The 24,447-nt window shown below is 42.3% G+C and overlaps 2 protein-coding genes across 2 annotated transcripts; both read left to right on the top strand.

Moving 5' to 3' along the window:
- Positions 1–649: 649 nt before the first annotated feature.
- Positions 650–12,899, top strand: LOC103180450 (protein mono-ADP-ribosyltransferase PARP15-like). The gene is made up of 14 exons (XM_007896330.2): positions 650–813; positions 3,225–3,344; positions 4,179–4,241; positions 4,399–4,575; positions 5,082–5,266; positions 6,178–6,232; positions 6,817–6,948; positions 7,420–7,482; positions 8,218–8,394; positions 8,905–9,089; positions 10,524–10,566; positions 10,726–10,871; positions 11,920–12,094; positions 12,332–12,899. The coding sequence occupies exons 1-14, from the start codon at positions 735–737 to the stop codon at positions 12,622–12,624; spliced, it is 1,893 nt and encodes a 630-aa protein (XP_007894521.2). The 5' UTR covers positions 650–734; the 3' UTR covers positions 12,625–12,899.
- A 952-nt stretch (positions 12,900–13,851) lies between these two features.
- Positions 13,852–18,780, top strand: LOC103180451 (macro domain-containing protein TTE0995-like). Its single transcript, XM_042336200.1, has 7 exons — positions 13,852–14,034; positions 15,063–15,182; positions 15,749–15,811; positions 16,076–16,252; positions 16,772–16,956; positions 17,891–17,945; positions 18,617–18,780. The coding sequence occupies exons 1-7, from the start codon at positions 13,968–13,970 to the stop codon at positions 18,778–18,780; spliced, it is 831 nt and encodes a 276-aa protein (XP_042192134.1). The 5' UTR covers positions 13,852–13,967.
- The last annotated feature ends 5,667 nt before the right edge of the window (positions 18,781–24,447 follow it).

Here is a 24,447-nt window from a genome sequence, read left to right as displayed (position 1 = left end):
TTATTTTTATTATCTCATTAATTGCTTGTCTAGCCTCAGTTCTCCATTATAACCCACATATGCAGGTTTATGAGCACGAGTAAATTACAATACTGTATTAGCATTTACACAAGTTGCTTTCATCATAGCAATATATTTAAATTACCTTTAGATCTCCTTACTTGAAGGAATAGAAATTGTAATATATACATGTTCAGTCACCCCTCAATCATCTACAAAATACAGTCACAATACTTTCCAGTGTATCCTGTGAAGCACTTTGAAAAGTCCTTCTGACATGAATAGCTCTATATTATTGCTTTATTATTCTTTTGATGATTTTTTTGCTCTGTGGAAACATGTGATTTTCCAACTGGATCTGTGCCTCTGATTCAGAAAGCTTTCGGTAATGTTACCTGCTTTATGAATAAAGGAATAATTTGGTCACTCAACCCTCGACTTTTGTTGGACACTGCTGTATGCAATTGGCTGCCTTGTTTCACCCACAAAATACACAGTCAATTCACTTTACAGTATACATTTACACTTCACGTTTTGTGATTTGGGAGGTGGCAGAATATTAGAATTCAACTTTCAGTTTCGAATGATTTGCATTTATAATCTGCACGAGGAAGTTTAGTTTACTTGACTGACAGTAGCATTCACACTGGGTTGAGTGCAGGAGAAAAGGGGAGGGAGAAATAGGTAGAAATAGCTGGATTTCCTCTGCATGTGAATGGCCAGCAGATCTGAATATGGATTTCATAAGGAATAGACTTTTCATTTGTTTTCGAAGGAAAAGAAGATCTGGAGGGCATCAGCAACCTATGAAAGGTAAGAATTCACATTATTCTGCACAGTCTTGGTTTCACACAGCAGTACAATCTTTTTCTTTTCTCTCTCAGTTGGTGAAATATGATTCAGCCGATACTGCATTTGGGAAGGTTATAAATGATAATAATAATAATAATAATCCTTGCATTCGATATAGCGCTTCACAGGAATACGCTGTGAAAGGCAGTGACAGTGTAAGAAATGTGGGGAATTGTTGGCCAGTGTCCCAGGGGAAAATTTACCTCTGTTCGAATTATGCCGAATTGATTCATCTCGAGAGTGGTGGCCAATCTTTTATGGTCGGCCAACAAATATAAATGTTCTTGACTGAATATTTTGTAATTTGTTTCTTGATTCACACTAGTCTAGGTAACTCCAAGTTCAATCAGTAAGGATTGATCACGGACTTACCTAGACTGGCGCTTCTTGATGGCTCTGCAGAATCAAACTTGCCAGTGGGCCGTAGTTTGGTCCGCAGTGATCTAGCGGATCATTGGTTAGCAATACCAGAGGGGAAAGCTCCCTTCTCTTTATGAATGGTGTAATGGGATCTTTAATTTCCATCTGAATAGTCAGACAAAATCTCGGTTTAACAGCTCAACCAAAGGGCGGCACCTCGAACAACAGAGTTTAAAGTCTGGCTGGAAACTTGCCCGAACTCCAGCCATTATTCATGTGCGAACCTTGATATTGAATGTCAGCACGGCGTTCAATACATTGGAGTCTAGATGGTGCTCAGGACAAAAAACTTGAGCTGATGTATTAACCGAGGGGAGGGGGTGGGGAATTGAAGAACAACAACTTGCATTTATATAGCGCCTTTCACTCAGGGTAGCTTCCCAGAGCGCTTGACAGTGGCGGAGGGAGGAGGAGGTGACCGTAGGCACGGTTGAAGAGGGAGGTCTTCAGGTGTGACCTGAAAATGGGGAAGGAAGGGCAAAGGTGGAGGGATAGAGGAAGAATGTTCCAGAGTTTCGAGGCATAGTAGATGAAAACGTAGCCGCCAACGGTGGGACAGAGGACACTAGGGACATGCAGAAGGCTGGAGCCAGTCGAGCGGAGGCAGTGGGTTGTGGGTTGGAGGGTAAGCAGGTCAGAGATGTAGGGAGGTGCCAGGGCACGAAGGGATTTGAAAACGATTGTGAGCATCTTGAAATCCATCTGTTCACCGATAGGGAACCAGTGAAGCCTGGCGAGGACTGGTGTGATGGGGGTACAGAGTTTAGAACGGGTGAGTATGCGGGCGGTGGAGTTTGGGATCAGCTACATCCTGTATATGGTGGAGCTGGGGAGACCGGCAAAGAGGGCACTTGAAAAGTCAAGAGATGCCAAACACATGGACGAGTCTTTCGGCTGCATCTGTGTTAAGATACAGTTGGAGGCGGGCAATGTGGTGGAGGTGGAGGATGGCAGAGCTGGTCAGACACCAGATGTGGGATAAGTAAGGACAGCTGTGGGGACAGTTGGAGGAGAAGTAGATATGTGTGTCATCCGTATACATGTGGAAGTTTACCCCAAGAACGCCAAGAGAACAGGATAGGACAGAGGCAGGGGATACTCTGAGGCTAATTGCAGAAACTATTTTGTAATAATGTAAAATAATCTCTGCACAAATAATCCTCTGCTTTTTGGCCTTAGAGGTCAAAAGGCAGGAGATTATGTTTGCATAGATTATTTGACTTTATTACCAGGTTACAATCGTAAAATAGGTTTCCTTACTGGAAAGTCCCTATAACGGAGGCACAAAGCAGAACCTGCTGTTTTTAAAATATTGGTCCTTTAACTACTTTCTACTGAGAGTGAATATTGCCTTTGTGCCCTGGGGATCAGAACTGGGGAAAATAAAACACCTTCAAGTTCCTTGGAAGCCACCAGGAAAAGAGAACAATAAAACTCGCTTATGCCTGTTCCGTGTAAATCGTATAATCGTCTCAATCGTACATCTGCCCAAGTCCCATTGAAGTTTCCATTAAATCCACTTAAATTTATCTGCACTAGTCGTATTTACAATTGCGCTACTCGTAATGCTACTACCACATTTGCAATCGATCTTACCAGTTCCCTCCTTCCCATGGGTAGCAAACATCAACATCTCAGCCTGAGATGTTTATACAGTATGCAATGATACGTAGTAAGTTGGCAACACTGAAGATAGCAGTAGAGGCTTAGTAGGGTCACGTTGTATTCACTGCATTGCTATTGAACCGATTGAGATGTCGTTTGAAACTGGAAATATTTTAATAAGCAATTTCATTGTGAAAAAAATTGCACTGCAGAGAAGCAGATTGTTAATATCGTGAAAAACTGTGTATTCCTCTGTCATTGGTACAATAAAACTACGCAAACATTCAACTTGGAATGCAACACATTTACAAATAAAAAATGTTCTGTGGCTGCTTTGATCTCTGCAGAGCCGACAATTACATTGCAAATAGGTGGAGTAACGGTGATATTGAAAAATGGGGACATCACTAAAGAAAGTGTGGATGCCATAGTCAACACTACCAACAAGACATTGGACTTGCAATCCGGTAAGTTTTCAGAAATGCTGACTGCAATCTGAACTTTAAATTCTATTCAGTTTCACAATTAAATTCAATTTCCCTGTGCCTCTCTTTTGGACTCCGATGGTTTCTGTGTAGGTGGGTGGCACACATGTGGAGCTATTGGTCGGGTTGGGATGCTCTCAACACGGTGTCAGATTTTCACAGAAACATAACAATCAAATCATTAAAGCCTTAATAATCATTCCATTTGATACAATGCCGTCAAATCGTCTGAAAGTGCTTCACAGGGCTTTACAGTGAAGTGTAACTCACTTCACACTGTGTATTTTATTGGTAGCCAATTTGGACACAGTAATGTCTCAGAAACACCCATAAATGAATGACTAATCTTATCGGGACAGTTTAGATTGGCTGTCGGGATGTTGAACTTACAGCCTAAGGGCAAAGTACAATGCTGGGGGAGCGCTGCATTGTTTGACCTGACCTTAAATCAAGGTACCAGCTATCTGTTCAGAAGGATTCTTTAAAGAGGACCCCCAACCCCCAGATAAAATCAGTCATGTCTCGGACGTTTGTAGGATATTGTTTTGCGCCAATTTTCTGTTGTGTTCACCTCGAAAAATACACAACCACTACACTTTCCAATGAATCTTGTGAAGCTCTACGAGATGTTCTCACAATGTGATAAGTGCAATTTCAAATGCAAGTATTATTATATTATTGTAAATTCTTATATAACTCCTTTCAAGTAGGACAATACCTGGAGGTGCTTAAGTCACCCACTAACTGGAATTCTATCTCACTGACCCATTGGGAAATCCACCTTCTAACCTGTGCTTTTTTCCCTTCCTTTTGTAGGTGTGTCTGAGGCGATATTGAAAGCTGCAGGAAGTTCTGTTAAGGATGAATGCAAGAAGTTAGGTGCGGCTCCTCACAACCAAGGGTTTGCTCTCTGGGCTATGCTCTCTGGGCTTTGATGGGAGGGAAGAGCAGGGATCACCCCTTTGCTAAGAGCCTATTTTAATAGCATCGTGAACCAAACCTCGTCAGGCTAACTGTTCATCCATTTGTTTCCTAGGTTCCCAGGCAAATGATGGCATTGTGGTCACTGGAGGTGGGCAGCTGCAGTGCTTATATATTGTGCACATGGTTGGGCCTACGACGGCACCTCTCATTACAGCAGCAGTAGAAAAGACTCTCAGAATATGTGACCACAGGAACATTGCTACTGTTGCGTTCCCCGCCATAGGAACAGGTAAAAAATAAATAAAACCTCCTATGTTATGACCAGATCTTGTCTAGTCACTGACTCACTTTCTGAGCAAGTTGGCAACTAGAGGGCATTGAATTACCATCAGGATTGTTAGGACGTGGGAAGCCCAAGAAATATTGACGTTAATACTTGTATCTGATTCAGCGCCTTTCATGTCAGGAGGATGTCTGAAAGCACATCATGTAATACACCTAAAGTGTAGGGACTGTGTATTTTGTAAGTGAACTCGGTGCCCAATTTGTGCTCTAACTGGAACCACGGGTGAATAGAATCTATATTAGCTTTAGGATGGAATTAAATGGACACCTGAAAAGGAGAATTAGCAACGGCTATGAGAAGACAAGGCAGCTTTTTTAAAGACCCAGCACAGGAATGATGGGATGAGCAGCCTCTCTCTGTGATGTAAATGTCTATTGATTTACAGTTCATTGAGTTTCATTGAGCTTTCAGCTGCTCACTTTCATTAATTGGCTTTTGATTTTATTCAGGTAAAGCTGGGATTGATCCCCAAGTCGCCATCAAAGCAATCTTTGATGGAATGGACAATTACTTCCTGACGAACATGGCTTCAAACCTGAAAATCATTACCATTGTCACATTTGATACAACTGTTTATGATTCTTTTGCTGCAGTTTTTGATGAATGTCTGCAAACGTACAGTGGAAGCTCCATGGTAATCTTCATTATAAAAATAATCCTTGCATTTAATATTGCACCTGTAATGTAAACATGTCACAAGATAATTGCAGTCGTCCTGATATTAGCAGTGACTGTTTATTTGAAGGCAAATGCAGCAGCTAATTTGTGCACACCAGCAGTCAGCCCAGTCATGAAGTGAATGACCAATTTATCTGGACGTTTGTCAGCCACTTGGACACTAGAGGACATTGGCTCTTACTTCTAATTCTGTAAAGAGAGCTTTAAAGTCCAACTTAACAAGCAGACGTGAACTTGGTTTAATACCTCCTCTGAAGCACGGCACCTCTCCCTCTTGAGTGTCGGCTTAGTCAGTGAACTGTGAGGCTTGAGGCAATACCAATCGAATCATGCTGATACCTAGTATCCTCACAGTCAAACACCTGGAAGCAGAAACCCCAATTGGCTCATTCCAATGTGTTTTTATAAGTCAGTTTTCCCAAGCAGTTGGAAATATCTCAGACGAAATACATTTCAGAAAAACAATAATCTTTTATTATTATTATGACATCCTTATTATAGAATGACTGGCGTTCCAAACAAGTGTTGCAGCAGTTTTGATGTAAACATTGTTCTATTCAATAATAATTGTAATAATAAGTAATGAGTAATAATTGTTCTGTTCAATAATTGAATTTATCATAATAATAATTTGATATAATGCCTTGATTGAACTGAATGAATCATGCGGTAAATTAATTGGATTAACGTCTTGCTCTGAGCTTTCTTCTGTGCTGGACCTTTCTATATTTCTATCATTCCATGCCTTCCATATCAGAACAATCTCTCATGGGATTTACTGTATTATGTAGTGACTGCTTTTTTATAGGCAAACAAAACTTAAAATTATAATCAAGCTTCTACCCTTTTATATTGTTCTTTTTTTAGGTATCAGTCCAGAGCAACTCCTCAAATCAGTCCATCTCCCCTTTGGTGTATCCGTGTAAGTATCACAGTTTTTTGGGGGATTGGAGGGAAATTAGTCTGTTTCTGAGCTAAGCGGGTCCACAGTATTCCAGGGCACTGCTGATGACAAGCAATACTGTTTTAGCTGTTTAAACTCTAGCAGTACCCCAGTGTTGTTATGATGGGTTGTGAGTAGTGTTATAAAGGGTTGTGGGTAGTGTTATCCGAGTGGTTTATACAGTATGTATGTAATCACGGAGCCCGGTGGGGGAGAGGACACGGGCTGCAGAGTTCTGGATGATCTGCAGCCTATGGAGGGAGGAGTTACATCAAATGCAAGGATTATTATTATTATTTTGTAGTAAGTTGACAACATTGAAGTAGAGAAGAGGCTGAGTGTGTCACATTGTGTTCACCGCAATTGATTAAGATGTATTTCAGAACACGGAAGTATTTTAATAGGCAGCTTTCGTGTAAAAAAACAAATGCACCGCGGTGACAAAGGGATTATTAATATCATGAAAATCTGTGCACAGTTTGACCAAGAAATGCAGCTGAACAATATCCGCATTTACAATTAAAACTGTTAAAGACTCACTGCTTTGATCACTGTGTTCCCAGTGGGGACACTGCCGTTCTACCCGACAGTACAAATAGATGGAATAACAGTGATGCTGAAACAAGGGGACATCACTAAAGTAGGTGTGGATGCCATAGTGAACTCTACCAACAAGACCATGGACATGAACTACGGTAGGTTTTTAGAAATGCTGACTGCAATCTGAACTTTAAATTCTATTCAGTTTCACAATTAATTTCAATTTCCCTGTACCTCTCTTCCGGACTCCGATGGTTTCTGTACGAGTGGATGGCACACACTTGTGGAGCACTGCATAATTTCTGTACATGGCAGAGATCCTGGTCACCACACAGTTCACAGAAAAATAACAATCAAAGCCTTATGAAGCAAAGTGTCATATCATCAAACGTCTAAAACGGTTTCACAGGATTTACTGTAGTGAATGTGTATTTTGTGGACGAAACTTGGCAGCAACCAATTTGTGCATAAACAGCCATGAAGTGAATGACCAATTTCATCTACGGCAATTCAGATTGAGCATCGGGATTTTGAGCTAACAGTCTAGGTTGATGCTCCAGTGTGGTGCTGGAGGAGCGTTGAATTATTTGACGTCACCTTTAAATCAAATTCTCTTTTGATTTCAGGTGCCTCTGGGGCGATACTGGAAGCTGCAGGAAGTTCTGTTAAGAATGAATGCAAGATGTTAGGTGAAATTCTTCACTACCAGGGTTTGCTCTCTGGGTTATTTCATGTGAAAATGGATCTTCTATAGAAGAGGAGCTAGTGCCGGGTGGGGAAGGGGATTAGGGAAATAACTTCAGCATCAATATGATAGGGCAAGTGTGGTCACAGTAGGTAGATAAGGGAGGGTGAAGTTAGCACCAGCAGAGATACGATAGGGAAGCAGGGAAATGGGATTACAGTAGATAGCATTGGGCAAAGGGGGGATAGAGAGAGGGGGGGAGATAGTTCCAGCAGAAACATAGTAAGGAAATGTGGTTACGGTAGATGGCTCAGGGGGATTATACAATAATAATAATCCTTGCATTTGATATAATAATAATAATAATAATAATCCTTGCATTTGATATAGCGCTTTTCACGTCGGGTGGACGTCCCAAAGCGCTTCGAGAACGTCCCAAAGCGCTTTGAGATTAGGGAGAATACTAACATGGACATGATGTCACACACCCCTGACCATGTGCAATTTTTGTACGTTTTGTTCACCTCGAGCCAGTTTTAATAATAATAATAATCCTAGTGGTTGACACAGGGCTTTATCTCGTCATTAAGACGTCTCGAAGGCTTAACTCTTTCAGACATTGCGTTTGATAAAGCCACGTTCGAAGAATATTAGAATATACTGCAAAGTGACTTGACTGTATATATTTGGAGCGTAAACCAATCCTTGTCAGGCTAACTGTCCTTCTGTTGTTTGGTAGGTTCCCAGCCACATGATGGTGTTGTGGTCACTGGAGGCGGGCGGCTGCAGTGCTTATATATAATGCACATGGTTGGACCTAAGACTGTGCCGTTCATTACAGCAGCAGTAGAAAAGATTCTCGAAAAATGTGACCAGTTGAACATTGCTACTGTTGCGTTCCCTGCCATAGGAACAGGTAAAACCTCCTCTTATAACCCGATCTTCTCTGGTTACTGACTCACTCACTGAGCGATTTGGCAACTAGAGGCCATAGATTTGAGGGAATTACCATGAGGGTTGTTAGGATGCAGGATGCTCTATATATAATGACATTAATACTTGCATCTGATACAGCACTTTTCACATCAGGAGGATGTCTGAAAGCATTTCACATGACACACTGTGTATTTTGTAGGTGAATTCGGTGCCCAATTTGTGCCCTAACTGGAACCACGGATGAAGCAGAATCTATATTAGCTTTAAGATGGAATTAAATGGACACCTGAGAAGGAGAATTATCAAAGGGTATGAGGGGTAAAGGCAGGAGTGTGGGAATAAACTATTAGCTCTTTTGGAGAGCCAACTCAGGCACGATGGGATGAGCAGCCTCTCTCTGTGCTGTAAATGTCTATTGTTCTACAGTTCATTCAGTTTCATTGAGCGATCAGTTGCTCACTTTCATTAATTGGCTTCCTTTTTTACTCAGGCAACGCTGGGATTGATCCCCGAGTCGCCATCAACGCAATCTTTGATGGAATGGAGAATTACTTGCAGACGAACACGGCTTCAAACCTGAAAACCATTACCATTGTCGCATTTGATACAAATGTCCATGATTGTTTTGCTACGGTTTTTGATGAATGCCTGGAAATGTCCAGTGGAAGCTCCATGGTAATCTTCACCATAATAATAATAATCCTTGCATTTAATAAATACAGCACCTGTAAGGTCAATATGTCTCAAGATAATTGCAGTCATGTGCAGTGGTGACTGTTTATTTGAGGCAAATGCAGCAGCTAATTTGTGCGCACAGGTATCCACAAGCAGCCAACCCAGTCATGAAGTGAATGACCAACTTATCTGGAAGATATTTGGTCATTTGGACACTTAGGTGATCTCCCTCTAACTTCTAATTGTGTCAAGAAATCTTTAACGTCCACCAAATAAGGCAGACAGGACCTCGGTTTAATATCTCCTCCGAGGCATTGCCCCTCTGATAATTCTGATCTCTCGCTAGAACTGCACTTGAGTGCCAGCTGGGACAGTGGGCTCAGATTCCGGCTGTTCTTGAACCCTGAACCATTTAGCCCAGGAGGTGGGAGTCCTACCAATTGAATCATGTTGATGCTGAGAATCCTCACAGTCAAATACCTGAGAGCAGAAACCCCAATTGGCTCATTTAAAGAGGTTTTTTTATAAATTGCTTTTCCCAAGCAGTTGGAGATACTTCGGATGAAATACATTCCAGAATGACAGACGCCCAAGCAAAGTGACCTCAGTTGCAGCAGCACTGACATAATGTTCTATAATTGTTCTGTTCAATAATTGATTTATAATAATGATTTGATATAATTCCTTTGTCTAATTGAATGAAAAAATTGCTCTGAAAGCCAGTGCAGCAACAAGAACAGTAACAAATTCACATCGGAAAGATAATAATAATAATCCTTGCATTTGATATAGCGCTTTTCATGTCGGGAGGACGTCCCAAAGCGCTTCACAGAACACACTATAAAGTGAATTGCCTGTATATTTGTGGGAGAACGCGGCAGCCAATTGCGCACAGCAATGTCCCACAAACAGTCGTAGATTGAAAATGACCAATTTATTATTGTTTTTGGTTTTTGGAGGGATTATTATTAGGCTGTGTGTGGAGTAAGGAAACTTGCCCAAGGTTTCGCCCTCTGCCTGGAATTGAACTCAGGTCTCTCACTTGCAAAGCGAGTGCTCTAACCACTGAGCTACAGGACTCCCAGGGCACTGGACAATCAGGTGTTTTGGACCCCAGCTGAGAGTTTGAGTCAGGAGGAGTGGGGATGGGAGTGTGGCCGAAGGCACGGTCGAAGAAGAAGGACTTTAGACAGGACTTGAAGGAAGCAAGAGAGGGGATGGGTGGAGGGATTGCGGGATAGAGTTCCAGAGTGTGGGGGCAGAGATGCTGATTGCCTGTCCACCAATGTTGGGGCGGGAAGTGCAGAAGGCCTGGAGCAGGCCGGTGTCCACCAAGCGGAGGGAGGGGACAGGCTGATATGAATGTTCAATAATTGAATTATAATAACAATAATTTGTAATAATGGCTTCTATATTGATATTGTTCTTTTTTAGGGAACAGGAGCAAGAAACTCCACAAATCAGATATCCACCATATGTAAGTATTGTTCTGGGGGTGGGGGGGGGGGGGGGTGGGGGAGAGGGAGAATTGCGGGGGAAGTGAAGTGAATGACTATATCAACGGCAATTTAGACTTTATTCACAATTCACATGTAAAGAAGTGATAAGTGTACCATGACAATCTTTCATTTTCCAGCTTTGCAAGACCTCCCACAAAATTGGACTCCGATGAACGATCAGGAGTATCTCGACTTTACCCTACAGGTTGGCTCAGCGGAATACAACAAGGTAGCAGATGATTTCAAGACATCGTGCCAGAACATTGTAGTTAAAGTAATTCAGGTAGGCATTCAGCTGGAACTCAGGAAACAGGACCACAAGAACTTGAACTTAATAATAATAATAATAATCCTTGCATTTGATATAGCGCTTTTCACGTCGGGAGGACGTCCCAAAGCGCTTCACAGAACACACTGTAAAGTGAATTGACTGTATATTTGTGGGCGAACGCGGCAGCCAATTGCGCACAGCAATGTCCCACAAACAGTCGTAGATTGAAAATGACCAATTTATTATTGTTTTTGGTTTTGGAGGGATTATTATTAGGCTCTGTGTGGAGTAAGGAAACTTGCCCAAGGTTTCGCCCTCTGCCTGGAATTGGACTCAGGTCTCTCACTTGCAAAGCGAGTGCTCTAACCACTGAGCTACAGGACTCCACAAACTTACACTCCGTACTCCCATCTCAGCAGTTCTGGCCGGGCTCCCCATCACCGAACGGACCAACTTCGATATCCTCACGCTCGTTTTCATATCTCTTCACTCCCTGGTACTTCCCTACCTCCCCGACCTTCTCACTTCCAAATCCATCACCCGTCGCCAACGTCCGGCTGGCACCTGCTTGTTCCTCACGCCCTCCGCTCCACCATTGGAAGCCGTGTGTTCAGCCACTTCACCCCGAAACTCTGGAACACTCTCCCTCAATCCCTTCGCCTTGCCACCTCTCTCCCCTCTCCCCGCCTCAAAAAACCTTCCTTTTCGACCGTGCTTACGATCACCTCCCCACCACACACCCGCCCCCGGCTCGGAGTCAGGCTCCGTCACTGTTAAGCGCTCTGAGACGCTACCCTGCATGGAGGGTGCTAAATAAGTGAAAATTAGAAGTTTTAGGATTTATTATTCTTTCAATACACCAGAATAATATATTATAACGCACAACTGTTGTTAATTTGTAGTATTGATTATTATTCACTTTTTTACGGTATTAATAAAACATTTTTTTAAGAATTCATCATCGTTTTATTATTTAATTTTTAACGTTCGTTTTAAGTCATTATTGCATTTTGTGTAAACAAAAAAGTTGACGCTGTAAAAATTGCTACTTTTTTTTTAGATCGAAAGGATTCAGAATTGCAAACTTTGGCAAAGTTACTCTGTCAGGAAGGAGACAGTGGATAGAAAGTATCCGAATGGGGAAAATGAGAAAATCCTGTATCACGGGACCTCACGCAAAACTGCTGATAAAGTGAAAAAGTTAGGCTTCAACAGAAGTTTTTTTGGCAAAAACGGTAAGTCACTGCACTTTATTATATATCCCGTGAGCGCTTTGGGAGGTCCTCTGACATTAAAGGTGCTATGCCAAATACAAGGGATATTATTATTAAATTTAGAGGCTATTCTTTTCAAGGCGGTTGGGGATGAGCTTTGCTTTGCGGCGTTATTTGTGGTGGATGTTGCTATCACCTCTGATTATACACCAAAGTACGGACGTTAACAATCTATTATCTTTTTCTTGTATTCCTTAGCCGCACGTTATGGAAACGGCACCTACTTTGCCAAAAACGCCAAATACTCATGTGACGACAAGTACTCCAGGCCCAGTAATCAGGGATACAAATACATATTTCGGGCACGAGTGATAACTGGGAAGATGTGCCTGGGGAAGCCATCGATGAAGGAACCATCTCCAGTAGATGCATACAAGGATAGGACTAATCTCTGTGACTGTGCGGTGGACAACACATCAAACCCGTCCGTGTTTGTTATCTTTTGTGACGATGGGGCTTATCCCGAATACTTAATAACCTTTAAAAAATAAGGAACAGCACAAGTAGGTGGAACCAGGTCTATTTGAGAGAATATTGGGGAAGAAATTCCATGCGGTGCTGGATTCATTCCTATTTCCTTGACATTTAAGAATTTGGCGAATTTTAATAAACTCACTCTCGGTTTGTTTGCCGTTTCTTTTAAGAACTACAGCAAACTGCTTTCCAAATTAAGATTGTATTTCGGAACTTGACAAACTGCCGTGTGCCTTTCACCACTGGTGCCTTTGAGGGGAGAGGAAGAGTAATTCTTTCATGAGTTCTTGGGTGGGGAGGGATGGGAACAATTGTTTACATCTTATTTACATTATTTACAGGCCCATCGCCAAGGGAGAGCAATCGCCCCCCACTAAACACACACAATGTTTTGCTAAGCAAACCTTGTATATATTGCCGCCCCTGCACGTGTTCCTGGTTCATTTACCTCCATAGACACTGGTGCATGTGTAAAGGGGGGGGGGTGGGGCATAACTAGCTCAGAGGAGGGGGGACTCTTCCAATATCGGGGGGAGATGGGCACCGTTGACTTTCATTGATCTCTTCCAGCCTCAGGTGAAACCAGCACAAGTTTTAGGTACAAGTGTCCGGCTGCTTTCTTCAATGAATGAATCATTAACTTCCAAAGGGGTAAAATCCCACCTGAGTCTTCAGATTTACTGCATTAATGTAGCATTTCAACAACAGCAACAGATTACATTTGTACAGCGCCTTTCACGGCGAGAGGACGTCCCAAGGCAATGGATGGTCAGGGATTTAGTTTCCAGTGTATCTTGTGAAGCACTTTGAAAAGTCCTCCTGACATGAATAGCTCTATGTTATTACTTTATTATTCATTTGACGGCTCTTTTGCTCTGTGGAAACATGTGATTTTCCAACTGGATCTGTGCCTCTGATTCAGAAAGCTTTCAGTAATGTTACCTGCTTTATGAATAAAGGAATAATTTGGTCACTCAACCCACGACTGTTTGTTGGACACTGCTGTATGCAATTGGCTGCCTTGTTTCACCCACAAAATACAGTCAATTCACTTTACAGTATACATTTACACTTCACGTTCTGTGAAGTGTTTTGGGACGTCTCAAAGATAAGGAGCTATATCAAATGCAAGGATTATTATATGAACTGCTCTGCCCCCACCCCACACCCTACCATGTTTTGTCACGTGGCTGAATATTATAATTCAACTTTCAGTTTCGATTGAGTTGCATTTATATGCTGCATGAGGAAGTTTAGTTTACACTGGGTTGAATGTAGGAGAAAAGGGGAGGGGAGGTAGAAATAGATGGATTTTTCCTCTGCATGTGGTTGACCAACAGATCTAAATGTGGATTTCACAATGAATAGTCTTTTCAGTGGTTTTCTAAGGAAATGGATTTTTGGTGGGGATCAGCCACCCATGAACGGTAAAAATTTACACTGCTCTGCGCAGTCTTGGTTTCACACAGCAGTACAAAGCTTTTTCTTTTCTCTCTCAGTCGGTGAAATGTGATTCAGCCAGAAGGTTATAAATGATAATATTAATAATCCTTGCATTTGATATAGCGCTTCGCAGGAATACGCTGTGAAAGGCGGTGACAGTATAAGAAATGTGGGGAATTGTTGGCCAGTGTCCCAGGGGAAAATTTACCTCTGTTCGAATTATGCCGAATTGATTCATCTCGAGAGTGGTGGCCAAACTTTTATGGTCGGCCAACAAATATAAATGTTCTTGATTGAATATTTTGTAGTTTGTTTCTTGATTCACTCTAGTCTAGGTAACTCCAAGTTCAATCAGTAGTGATTGATCACGGACTTACCTAGACTGGTGTTTCTTGATGGCCCTGAGGAATGAAATTGGCCAGTGGGCTGGAGTCTGGTCTGCAGTGATCTAGAGGATCGTTGGTTAGCAATACCAGAAAGGTCAGTCCGTCCGTCCTTCCCCCGCAGGCTGTTCGTTGCTAACCACGATGAGCGCCCTCCCCCTCTACGCCACCTCTAGCCCCCACAGCCTCCCGCTAAACCCGCCACCTCTCGCCCCAACGCATCCCTGACCCGAGCTGGCCCTCTCTCAAAATGCCCCCGTCCCTGTAACTCTCCCGCTCTGTCCTCTCTCTCCGCCCTCCCCACCTCCTGTCTCTGCTTGACCCCGACCCCACTGCCTCCTTCTGCTCCAGCCGGGAATCCTCCGTCAGGGCTCATGGCGGCACTCGGCGCTGGCTGTCATGCAGCAGCCACACCGACTACCCCATTCCCCACCACTGCCGCAAACCACCCTGGACCCTGACCCCAAGGGATAACCTCACCTCCCTCATCTGCATGCCCACTCTCCCTCCCAAATAGCCCACTACCCCCTCCCATCCCACACATCCGCCTGCCAATTGTCCAACCTTCAACTAGGAATGCAGCACATTTACAAATACAAATTGTTCTGCGGCTGGTTTGATCTCTGCAGTGCCGACAATTACATTTCAAATAGATGGAAAAGAAGTGATGCTGAAAAAAGGGGACATCACGAAAGAAAGTGTGGATGCCATAGTCAACACTACCAACAAGACATTGGACTTGCACTCCGGTAAGTTTTCAGAAATGTATTTTGTTGGTAGCCAATTTGGACACAGTAATGTCTCAGAAACACCCATAAAGTGAATGACTAATCTTATCGGGGCAGTTTAGATTGGCTGTCGGGATGTTGAACTTACAGCCTAAGGGCAAAGTACAATGCTGGGGAAGCGCTGCATTGTTTCTGACCTTAAATCAAGGTACCAGCTATCTGTTCAGGTGGATTTTAAAAAATCATAGCACTCTTTAAAGAGGACACCCAAATCCCAGATAAAATCAGTCATGTCTCGGACGTTTGTGGGATATTGTTTTGCGCCAATTTTCTGTTGTTCGCCGAGAAAAATACACAACCACTACACTTTCCAATGAATCCTGTGAAGCTCTACGAGATGTTCTCACAATGTGATAAGTGCAATTTCAAAAGCAAGTATTATTATATTATTGTAAATTCTTATATAACACCTTTCAAGTAGGACAATACCTGGAGGTGCTAAAATCACCCACTAACTGGAATTCCATCACACTGACCCATTGGGAAATACACCTTCTAACCTATGCTTTTCCCCCTTTTGCTTGTAGGTGTCTCTGGGGCGATATTGAAAGCTGCAGGAAGTTCTGTTAAGGATGAATGCAAGACTTTGGGTGAGGCTCCTCTCAACCAAGAGTTTGCTCTCTGGGCTATTTGATGGGAAGGAAGAGCAGGGAAGCAGGATCACGGCAGATTACAACAACAACTTGGATTTATATAGCGCCCTCCATGCTGGATGGCGTCTCAGATCGCTTCACAGTAACGGGTCCCGGGGCCGAACCAGGGGGAGGGGGAGGAAGGTAAGCAAAGGCGCGGTCGAAAAGAAAGGTCTTCAGCAAAACCTCAACAGGCTAACTGTTCATCCATTTGTTTCCTAGGTTCCCAGCCATATGATGGTGTTGTGGTCACTGGAGGTGGGCAGCTGCAGTGCTTATATATTGTGCACATGGTTGGGCCTACGACGGCAGCTCTCATTACAACAGCAGTAGAAAAGACTCTCGGGATATGTGACCGCAGGAACATTGCTACTGTTGCGTTCCCCGCCATAGGGACAGGTAAAACCTCCTCTGTTATAACCAGATCTTGTCTGGTCACTGACTCACTTCCGAGCGAGTTGGCAACCAGAGGGCACAGAGTTGAGGGGATTACTATGAGGATTGAGCGATCATTAGAAATAATGATGTTAATACTTGTATCTGATTCAGCGCCTTTCATGTCAGTAGGATGTCTGAAAGCACTTCACGTAATACACTGTAAAGTGTAGGGTCTGTGTATTTTGTAAGTGAACTCGGTGCCCAATTTGTGATATAACTGGAACCACAGGTGAAGTAGAATCTATATTAGCTATAAGATGGAATTAAATGGACACCCGAGAAGGAGAATTACCAAAGGCCAGGGAAAAGAAAAGGCAGGAGTGTGGGAATAAATTATCAGCTCTTTCAGAGCACCAGCACAGGCACGATGGGATGAGCAGCCTCTCTCTGTGCTGTTAATGTTTATTGATCTACAGTTCATTGAGTTTCATTAAGCGATCAGTTGCTCATTTTCATTAATTGGCTTCCTCTTTTATTCAGGCAAAGCTGGGATTGCTCCCCGAGTCGCCATCAACGCAATCTTTGATGGAATGGAGAATTACCTCCTGTCGAACACAGCTTCAAACCTGAAAACCATTACCATTGTCGCATTTGATACAACTGTTTATGATTCTTTTGCTACGGTTTTTAATGAAAGCCTGGAAATGTCCAGTGGAAGCTCCATGGTAATCTTCATTATAAAAATAATCCTTGCATTTAACATTGCACCTATAATGTCAAAATGTCACAAGATAATTGCAGTCATGCTGATATTAGCAGTGACTGTTGACTTGCAGGCAAATGCAGCAGCTAATTTGTGCACACAGGTATCCACAAGTAGCCAACCCAGTCATGAAGTGAATGACCAACGAATCTGGAAGATATTTGGTCACTTTGATACTAGAGGACATTGGCTCTTACTTCTAATTCTGTCAAGAGAGCTTTAAAGCCCCACCTGAACAAGCAGACGTGACCTTGGTTTAATACCTCCCCTGAAGCACTGCACCTCTCCCTCTTGAGTGTCAGTTTAGTCAGTGAGCTGTGAGTCAGTGTGAGGTTTGAGGCAATAGCAATCGAATCATGCTGATACCTAGGATCCTCACAGTCAAACACCTGGAAGCAGAAACCCCAATTGGCTCAATGTGTTTTTATAAGTCAGTTTTCCCAAGCAGTTGGAAATATCTCAGATGAAATGCATTTCATAATAATAATAATAATCCCTATAATTATATAATCCTTATTGTAGAATGACTGCCTTTTCGAAAGTGACCTCAGTTGCAGCAGGATTGATATAAACATTGTTCTCTTCAACAATAATTGTAATAATAAGCAACAGTAATGAGTAATAATTGTTCTGTTCAATAACTGAATTTATCTTAATAATAATTTGATATAATGCATTGATTGAATTGAATGAATCATGCGGTAAATTAATTGAATTAACCTCTTGCTCTGAATTTTCTTCTGTGCTGGACATTTCTATATTTCTATCATTCCATGTCTTCCATATCAGAACAATCTCTCATGGAATTTACTGTATTATGTAGTGACTGCTTTTTTATAGGCGAACAAAACATAAAATTATAATCAAGCTTCTACCCTTTGGTATTGTTCTTTTAGGAATCAGTCCAGAGCAACTCCTCAAATCAGTCCATCTCCCTTTCGGTGTGTCCAAGTAAGTATCGCTGTTTTTTGGGTGGCGGATTGCGGGGGTAATTAGAATAGGTAGTCTGGTTTCTGAGATAAGTGGGTCCACAGTATTCCAGGGCACTGCTGATGGCAAGCAATAGCGTTTGAGCTGGATGTGAAACAGGCCGGAGCCCGCTGAGTGAGGGAGCGGGCAGGTTGGTAGGGGGTTAGGAGGTTCCAGAGGTAGGGGGAGCAAGGCCATGGAGGGCTTTCAAGGTGAGGACCAGGATCTTGAACTGTATACTCTGTGTAATGGGAAGCCAGTGGAGTCGGGCGAGGATGGGAGTGATAGGGTCGCGGAGCCCGGTGGGGGCAGAGGACACGGGCTGCGGAGTTCTGGATGATCTGCAGCCTATGGAAGGAGGAGTTGTATCAAATGCAAGGATTATTGTTATTATTTTGTAGTAAGTTGACAACATTGAAGTAGAGAAGAGGCTGAGTGTGTCACATTGTGTTCATTGCAATTGATTAAGATGTATTTCAAAACATGGAAATATTTTAATAAGCAGCTTCCATGTAAAAAACAAATGCACTGCGGAAACAAAGGGATTATTATTATCATGAAAATCTGTCCACAGTTTGACCAAGAAATGCAGCTGAACATTATCCGCATTTACAATTAAAATTGTTAAAGAGTTGCTGCTTTGATCGCGGCAGTATCTGTGTTCCCAGTGGGGACACTGCCGTTCTACCCAACAGTAAAAGTGATGCTGAAGCAAGAGGACATCACGAAAGAAAGTGTGGATGCCATAGTGAACTCTACCAACGAGTCCATGGACCTGAATTACGATAAGTTTTCAGAAATGCTGACTGCAATCTGAACTTTAAATTCTATTCAGTTTCACAATTAAATTGAATTTCCCTGTACCTATTTTCCGGACTCCGGTGGTTTCTGTGTAGGCGGGTAACACACACTTGTGGAGCTATTGGTCGGGTTGGGATGCTCTCAACACGGTTACAGGTTTCTGCACATGGCAGAGACTTGCTTCACCACAAAGTAAATTCACAGAAACATAACAATCAAATCATCAAAGCCTTACAATCCTTGCATTTGATACAATACCTTATCATGTTGTCAAATTGTCTAAAAGTGCTTCACAGGGCTTTACAGTGAAGTGTAATTCGCTTCACACTGTGTATTTTGTTGGTAGACAATTTGGACACAGTAATGTCTCAGAAACACCCATAAAGTGAATGACTAATCTTATTTGGAGCAATTTAGATTGGCTGTCGGGATGTTGCCTAAGCGCAAAACACAATGCTGGGGGAGCGCTGCATTGTTTCAGGCGATCTTAAGTCGAGGTCCTATCTGTCTCTTTAGGATGTTAAAATTCCCATTATTCAATAACAATAATCCTTACATTTGACTTAATGTGTTTCACATTGAGACAACGTCTCAACTTCCTTCACAGGAATTAAAGTGAAGCTCATCTACTATTAAGTGTTCTGAGACGCTATCCTTCTTGAAGTTCACTATATAAATCCAGGTTGTTGTTGTAAGTCACTACTGTGTTGGTGAACATGGCAGCTAATTTACACAAAGCAATATCCCAATGAAGCAATTGACCAATTTTATCTGGGGGCTTGTTGGACAGGACACCGGGAGAAATTCCCTTCTCTTTTTCAAACAGTGCAACAGGATCTTTAACATTATCTGAATAACTGGGGAGTGGGATTGATTTGGATAGCTCTTTTCAAAGAGAGGGCACAGCCCCATTGGGCCAATGGACTCCTTCTGTCCCGTATAATTCTATGATTCTATGAATAAAATTGGGCAAATGGCAGTGTGTTCAACAAGCGTAAAGGTGGCTTGAAAGATGAAATAGATTGGTGCCCTAGGTCTGAGCTAACCATCAGTTAAGTGGTTTTTTGATTCCAAAGTGCCAAAGAAGACAAGATTAAGTGAACCTTTGACACCAGGGATCTCAAGGGCTGTGAAGGAATGATTGAATGAACCAGTCTGAAAATGTGATTGGAAATCAATGATGGAATGTGATTGTACAAAATAACGTATGAATTCCATTTTTCGTTGTAAAGGTCAAATGGACTAAATTAAGGGTAGAGAAGAGGAAGATTGAGCTAAATTCAGAGAAAGTGAGTAAGGGTCGGAGATGGATCTGACTGGGTTCGTACCTTTGACAACATTGAGAAGTGAAGGATCATGACTTTCAGAGTGCACCTGGAAGGAGCATCTGGAAATTCACGTGTAAAGAAAAGGGATAAGTGTACTATGACAATATGCATCTTTCATTTTCCAGGTACGCTCCCAGCAAGTTGGACTCCCATGAACGATCAGGAGTATCTGGAAGTTCCCCTGCAGTTTGGCTCAGAAGAATACAACAAAGTGAATTCAGGACATCTTGCCAAAACATTGCGGTTGACATAATTCAGGTAAGCATTTAGCTGGAACTCAGGAAACGTAACCACAAGATCTTGAACTTACACAGCACCCTTCACATAGATTAACCTTTCTAAGCACTTTTAATCAGTGTTAATTTCATCGTTTGCTCGATCAGTAATTGAAGGTCCATAAAATTCCCATTCCACTCTTATAATAAGCTTGAGATAGCCAAATAATTAGGCTTGATGATTTGATATTAGTTAAAATTGGAATTTGTTTCGGTTTCCAAAGTGGAGTCCAGTAGCTTAGCAGTTCGAGTGTTCGCCTCACAAGTCAGAAAATCTAGGTTTGATTTCCGGGTAGGGCAAAGCCTTATGCAAGTTTCCTTACTCCCCACACGCCTCTGTTTACCTAGCAGTAAGTAGGAACCCGGTTGTTAGTCGATTGGTTTATCACTTTTCCCGGTTGGAATCCCTTCCAAAACGGAAAGAAATACAAATAATAAAAATTCGGTGTCACTCTATCCACGACTTGCTTGTGGGACACCGCTGTGCGCAATTGGCTGCTGCGTTTCGCCCACAAAATATACGTTCAATTCACTTTGCAGTATATTCTGTGAAATGCTTTGAGATGTCTCAAAGACATGATACGGTGTTATATCAAAAGCAAGGATTACTATTATAGTCACGCAGTAAGTTACATTAATGTCATTGCCTTCATGGAGCCAGCATCCTCAGCACACAGGAAGGGAGGATCAAGATCCACAGAGATCTTTCGCCTATTTTCGCAGTAGAAAAAAAGATTGCTAAAATGGAAGAATTCTGAAAAGAGGAAACTAAGGAAACACTGTTCATGTTTTCTGTCGAATTATTTTTTAAAAAATATAAAAATGTCAGTCCTACAATTTAATAATTGAACATTATGTTTTAAATCAATATTTTATACAGCAACGTGCATTTATATAGCATTTTCTCACGCAGGGTGCCGTCTCAGAGCACTTAACAATAACATAGTTAGACGCCGAGCCAGGCTGGTGAGACCTTATTATTAAGAGTAAACAAATACAAATTAATTATTAATGGTAATTATCATTTGTATCATTCGTGTATCACCGCAGGGCTCCATCCTTTGCAGATGACATACTTTACAATTTACTTTGCCTCCTCCAGCTGTGAATCCAGGTCTGTTGATGTTCTATCAACTTTTCTGGATGAGTACAAAGTTCCTGCAGCTGAATGTGGACAAGACAGAAGCCATACTCCTTGGCTCCCGCTAACGTCTTCACTCCTGAACTCCTCAACCTCCTTGGGCTCTCCCTCACACTCACCAAACTAGTGCGCAATCTAGACGTCCGGTTCAACCCTCAGCTGTCCTTCCTACCCCACTTCCGGTCCCTGACCAGGACCGCCTTCCTCCACCTCCGTCACATTGCCCACTTCTGACCGTACCTTACCCCAAATGCAGCCAAAGCCCTCATGCATGTGTTTGACACCTCCCACCTCCGTACCCCCATCTCACCAGTTCTGGCCAGGAACCACCGGCTCCCCATCACCAAACGGATCGACTTCAAGATTCTCACACTAGTTTTCCAATCCCTTCACTCCCTGCCACCTCTCTACCTCTCCTACCTCCTCACTCCCCAACCCACCACCCGGCACCTCAGGTCAACTCCTGCTTGCCCCTCGCGCCTTCCGTACCACCATTGGAGGTCATGCATTCAGTCACTACACCCCAAAACTCTGGAACACTCTCCCTCAATTCCTCCCCCTCTCTCCTCTTTTTCAAAGTCACGCCTCAAAACCTTCCTTTCCGACTGTGCTTATGGTCACCCACTCGGAGTTAGGCTCCGCCACTGTTCAGCGCTCTGAGAACCTACCCTACATGGAGGGCACTATACAAGTGCAAGTTGTTGTTGTTGTATAAGTTATTGTTAAGAATTATGATTTATTATTCTCTCAATACACCAGAATAATATATTATGAAGCACAATTGTTAATTTATCTTATTTTATTGGATTAATAACATGATTTTTTTAAGAATACATCTTTGTGTCTCTTATTTAATAAATTAAAATGTTTATTTTAATAGACATTATTGCATTTTGTTTGTGTAAAAACAAGTTAACACTGTAAAAATTGCTGCTTTTTTTTTTAGATCGACAGGATTCAGAATCTCAAACTTTGGGAAAGTTACTCTGTCAAGAAGAAGGCAGTAGATAGAAAGTATCCGAATGTGGTAAATGAACGGACTCTGTTTCATGGGACAACGTGCGAAATTGCTGAGCAAGTGAAGAAGTTAGGCTTCAACAGAAGCTTTTGCGGCAGGAACGGTAAGTCACTGCACTTTACAATATATCCCGTGAGCGCTTTGGAATGTCCTCCCGACATTAAAGGTGCTATACCAAATATGCCAGGGTTATTATTATTATTAAGTTCAGAGGTTATTCTTTTCAAAGTGGTTGGGGATGACTTTTGTGGTGTCATTTTTGGGGGTGTGCAGTTATCATCTCTGATTACACACTAAAGCAACGACATTAACAACCTATGATCTTTTTCTTGTATTCCTCAGCCACACTTTATGGAAAAGGCACTTACTTTGCCAAAAATGCCCAATACTCATGTAACGACACGTACTCCAGGCCCAGCGACCAGGGAAACAAATACATGTTTCAGGCACAAGTGATAACTGGGAAGTTGTCCTGGGGAACGAGAGGACATCCCAAGGCGCTCAACATCAGGTATTTGGACCTGACCTATAGGTTGGAATCAGGAGGGGTTAAAGGTAGTGGTAGGATTGTGACCGAAGTTGTAGTTGAAGAGGAGGGTTTTGAGATGGGGACTTGAAGGAGGCAATGGAGGGAAACCGTTTTCCTTGTAATTTCTTCTAAGAAACACCTTCAATGTAAAGACAGAATTCAACAATTTGCTAAACTCTGGAGCTCTGAAATGCCATGTTAATAGAGTAAATGTCGAGACCCAGATGGGATTTTATACCCATGAGTGTAAGATCAAATAGAAAACCATCATTTCCATGTGTACTATAGCGACTACAGAAGGAAGATCTTACCTGTGAACATGCACTCACTCACAAAAACAGTATATAGCATATCTGTTATAAGTTGGTTAAAATGGCATAAAAGAAATGCTTATGAGGTGCTGTAAAATGGCTGAATTAAAAGAACAAGATCTTTGTGTTCTGACTCAAGGCCACAAACTGTCAACACAGTTATCCGCACAGTGTTTGGGTTCACCCTTGTTTTAATTCAGCTCAATGGGTGCTACGAGGATGTTTAGGAACAATCTTATCAGTCAGACATGCCATGAGACTATCACGTGATCACGAGACTTGTTCCATGAGATGAGCAGGTTCGTGTGGTGACCTCGGGATGATCTGATCAGAGGTTTTGTATAGTATGCAGTATTATAAAGTATTATAAAGCCAGGGTCCAACTTACGTAAGTTAGTTAACTCCAGAGCATCTAGGAGTGGTTGCAGAGAGCAACGAGGATTGAAAGCTTGGACAAAGAAGACTGAAAGCTAGAAAACGCAAGGCTTGATCGTTTGAAGAACTAAAGTTTGCTTACTATAAAGACAAAGTGCTGAATCTGCAACGCTCGGTAGTATTGCTCTGTTTTATTAAGATAGTCGTGATGTTCTTTTATACATGTATGCATAATTAAAGTTTGTTTTGATTAAAACATCCTGAGAGTATTATTCTTTGATGGTTATATAGCTCTGTGGAAAACTGATTTTCCAATTGGTCTGAGCCTCTGATTCAGAAAGCTTTTGGCACTGTTACCTCATTTATGAAAGAAGGAATGAAAATTGTCAAAGTGTGATGTGTCAACTGTCACCGGAGACAGCTGACACAGAGTTGTTAAATGTGATTGAGACGTGCAAATAAAGACCGTTTTTGAAAATGTGATGTGACTTCCCCTCACTCCACACACACCAGCCTCCATCCACACACACCAACCTCCCCCTATCTTCTCATCTCCGAGATAAAGGTTAGGCTTGAAGTTACCGCGGCAGTACTCTTGCACTTTCAGCACACGGTTCCAGTTTTAAAATTTGTCACCGCTCGACCAAATGTTCTGAAGCCGGACAAGGTGATGTGAGCACAGGATTGTTATAGGAAGACTTAAGGT

This window comes from Callorhinchus milii, unplaced genomic scaffold, assembly GCF_018977255.1.
Source record: "Callorhinchus milii isolate IMCB2004 unplaced genomic scaffold, IMCB_Cmil_1.0 Scaffold6, whole genome shotgun sequence".
NCBI lineage: Eukaryota > Metazoa > Chordata > Chondrichthyes > Chimaeriformes > Callorhinchidae > Callorhinchus > Callorhinchus milii.
This window is presented reverse-complemented; position numbering and strand designations above follow the sequence as displayed.

What these genes read in the sequence shown, in the direction of transcription:
- LOC103180450 (XM_007896330.2), top strand. Translation starts at nt 735, where the DNA reads ATGGATTTCATAAGGAATAGACTTTTCATTTGTTTTCGAAGGAAAAGA. An exon ending in GACATTGGACTTGCAATCCG is followed by an intron (nt 3,345 to 4,178) that starts GTAAGTTTTCAG and finishes TTCCTTTTGTAG; the next exon opens with GTGTGTCTGAGGCGATATTG. An exon ending in GGATGAATGCAAGAAGTTAG is followed by an intron (nt 4,242 to 4,398) that starts GTGCGGCTCCTC and finishes TTTGTTTCCTAG; the next exon opens with GTTCCCAGGCAAATGATGGC.
- LOC103180451 (XM_042336200.1), top strand. Translation starts at nt 13,968, where the DNA reads ATGAATAGTCTTTTCAGTGGTTTTCTAAGGAAATGGATTTTTGGTGGG. An exon ending in GTTCCCCGCCATAGGGACAG is followed by an intron (nt 16,253 to 16,771) that starts GTAAAACCTCCT and finishes TCTTTTATTCAG; the next exon opens with GCAAAGCTGGGATTGCTCCC. An exon ending in CTCCCTTTCGGTGTGTCCAA is followed by an intron (nt 17,946 to 18,616) that starts GTAAGTATCGCT and finishes TGATCGCGGCAG; the next exon opens with TATCTGTGTTCCCAGTGGGG.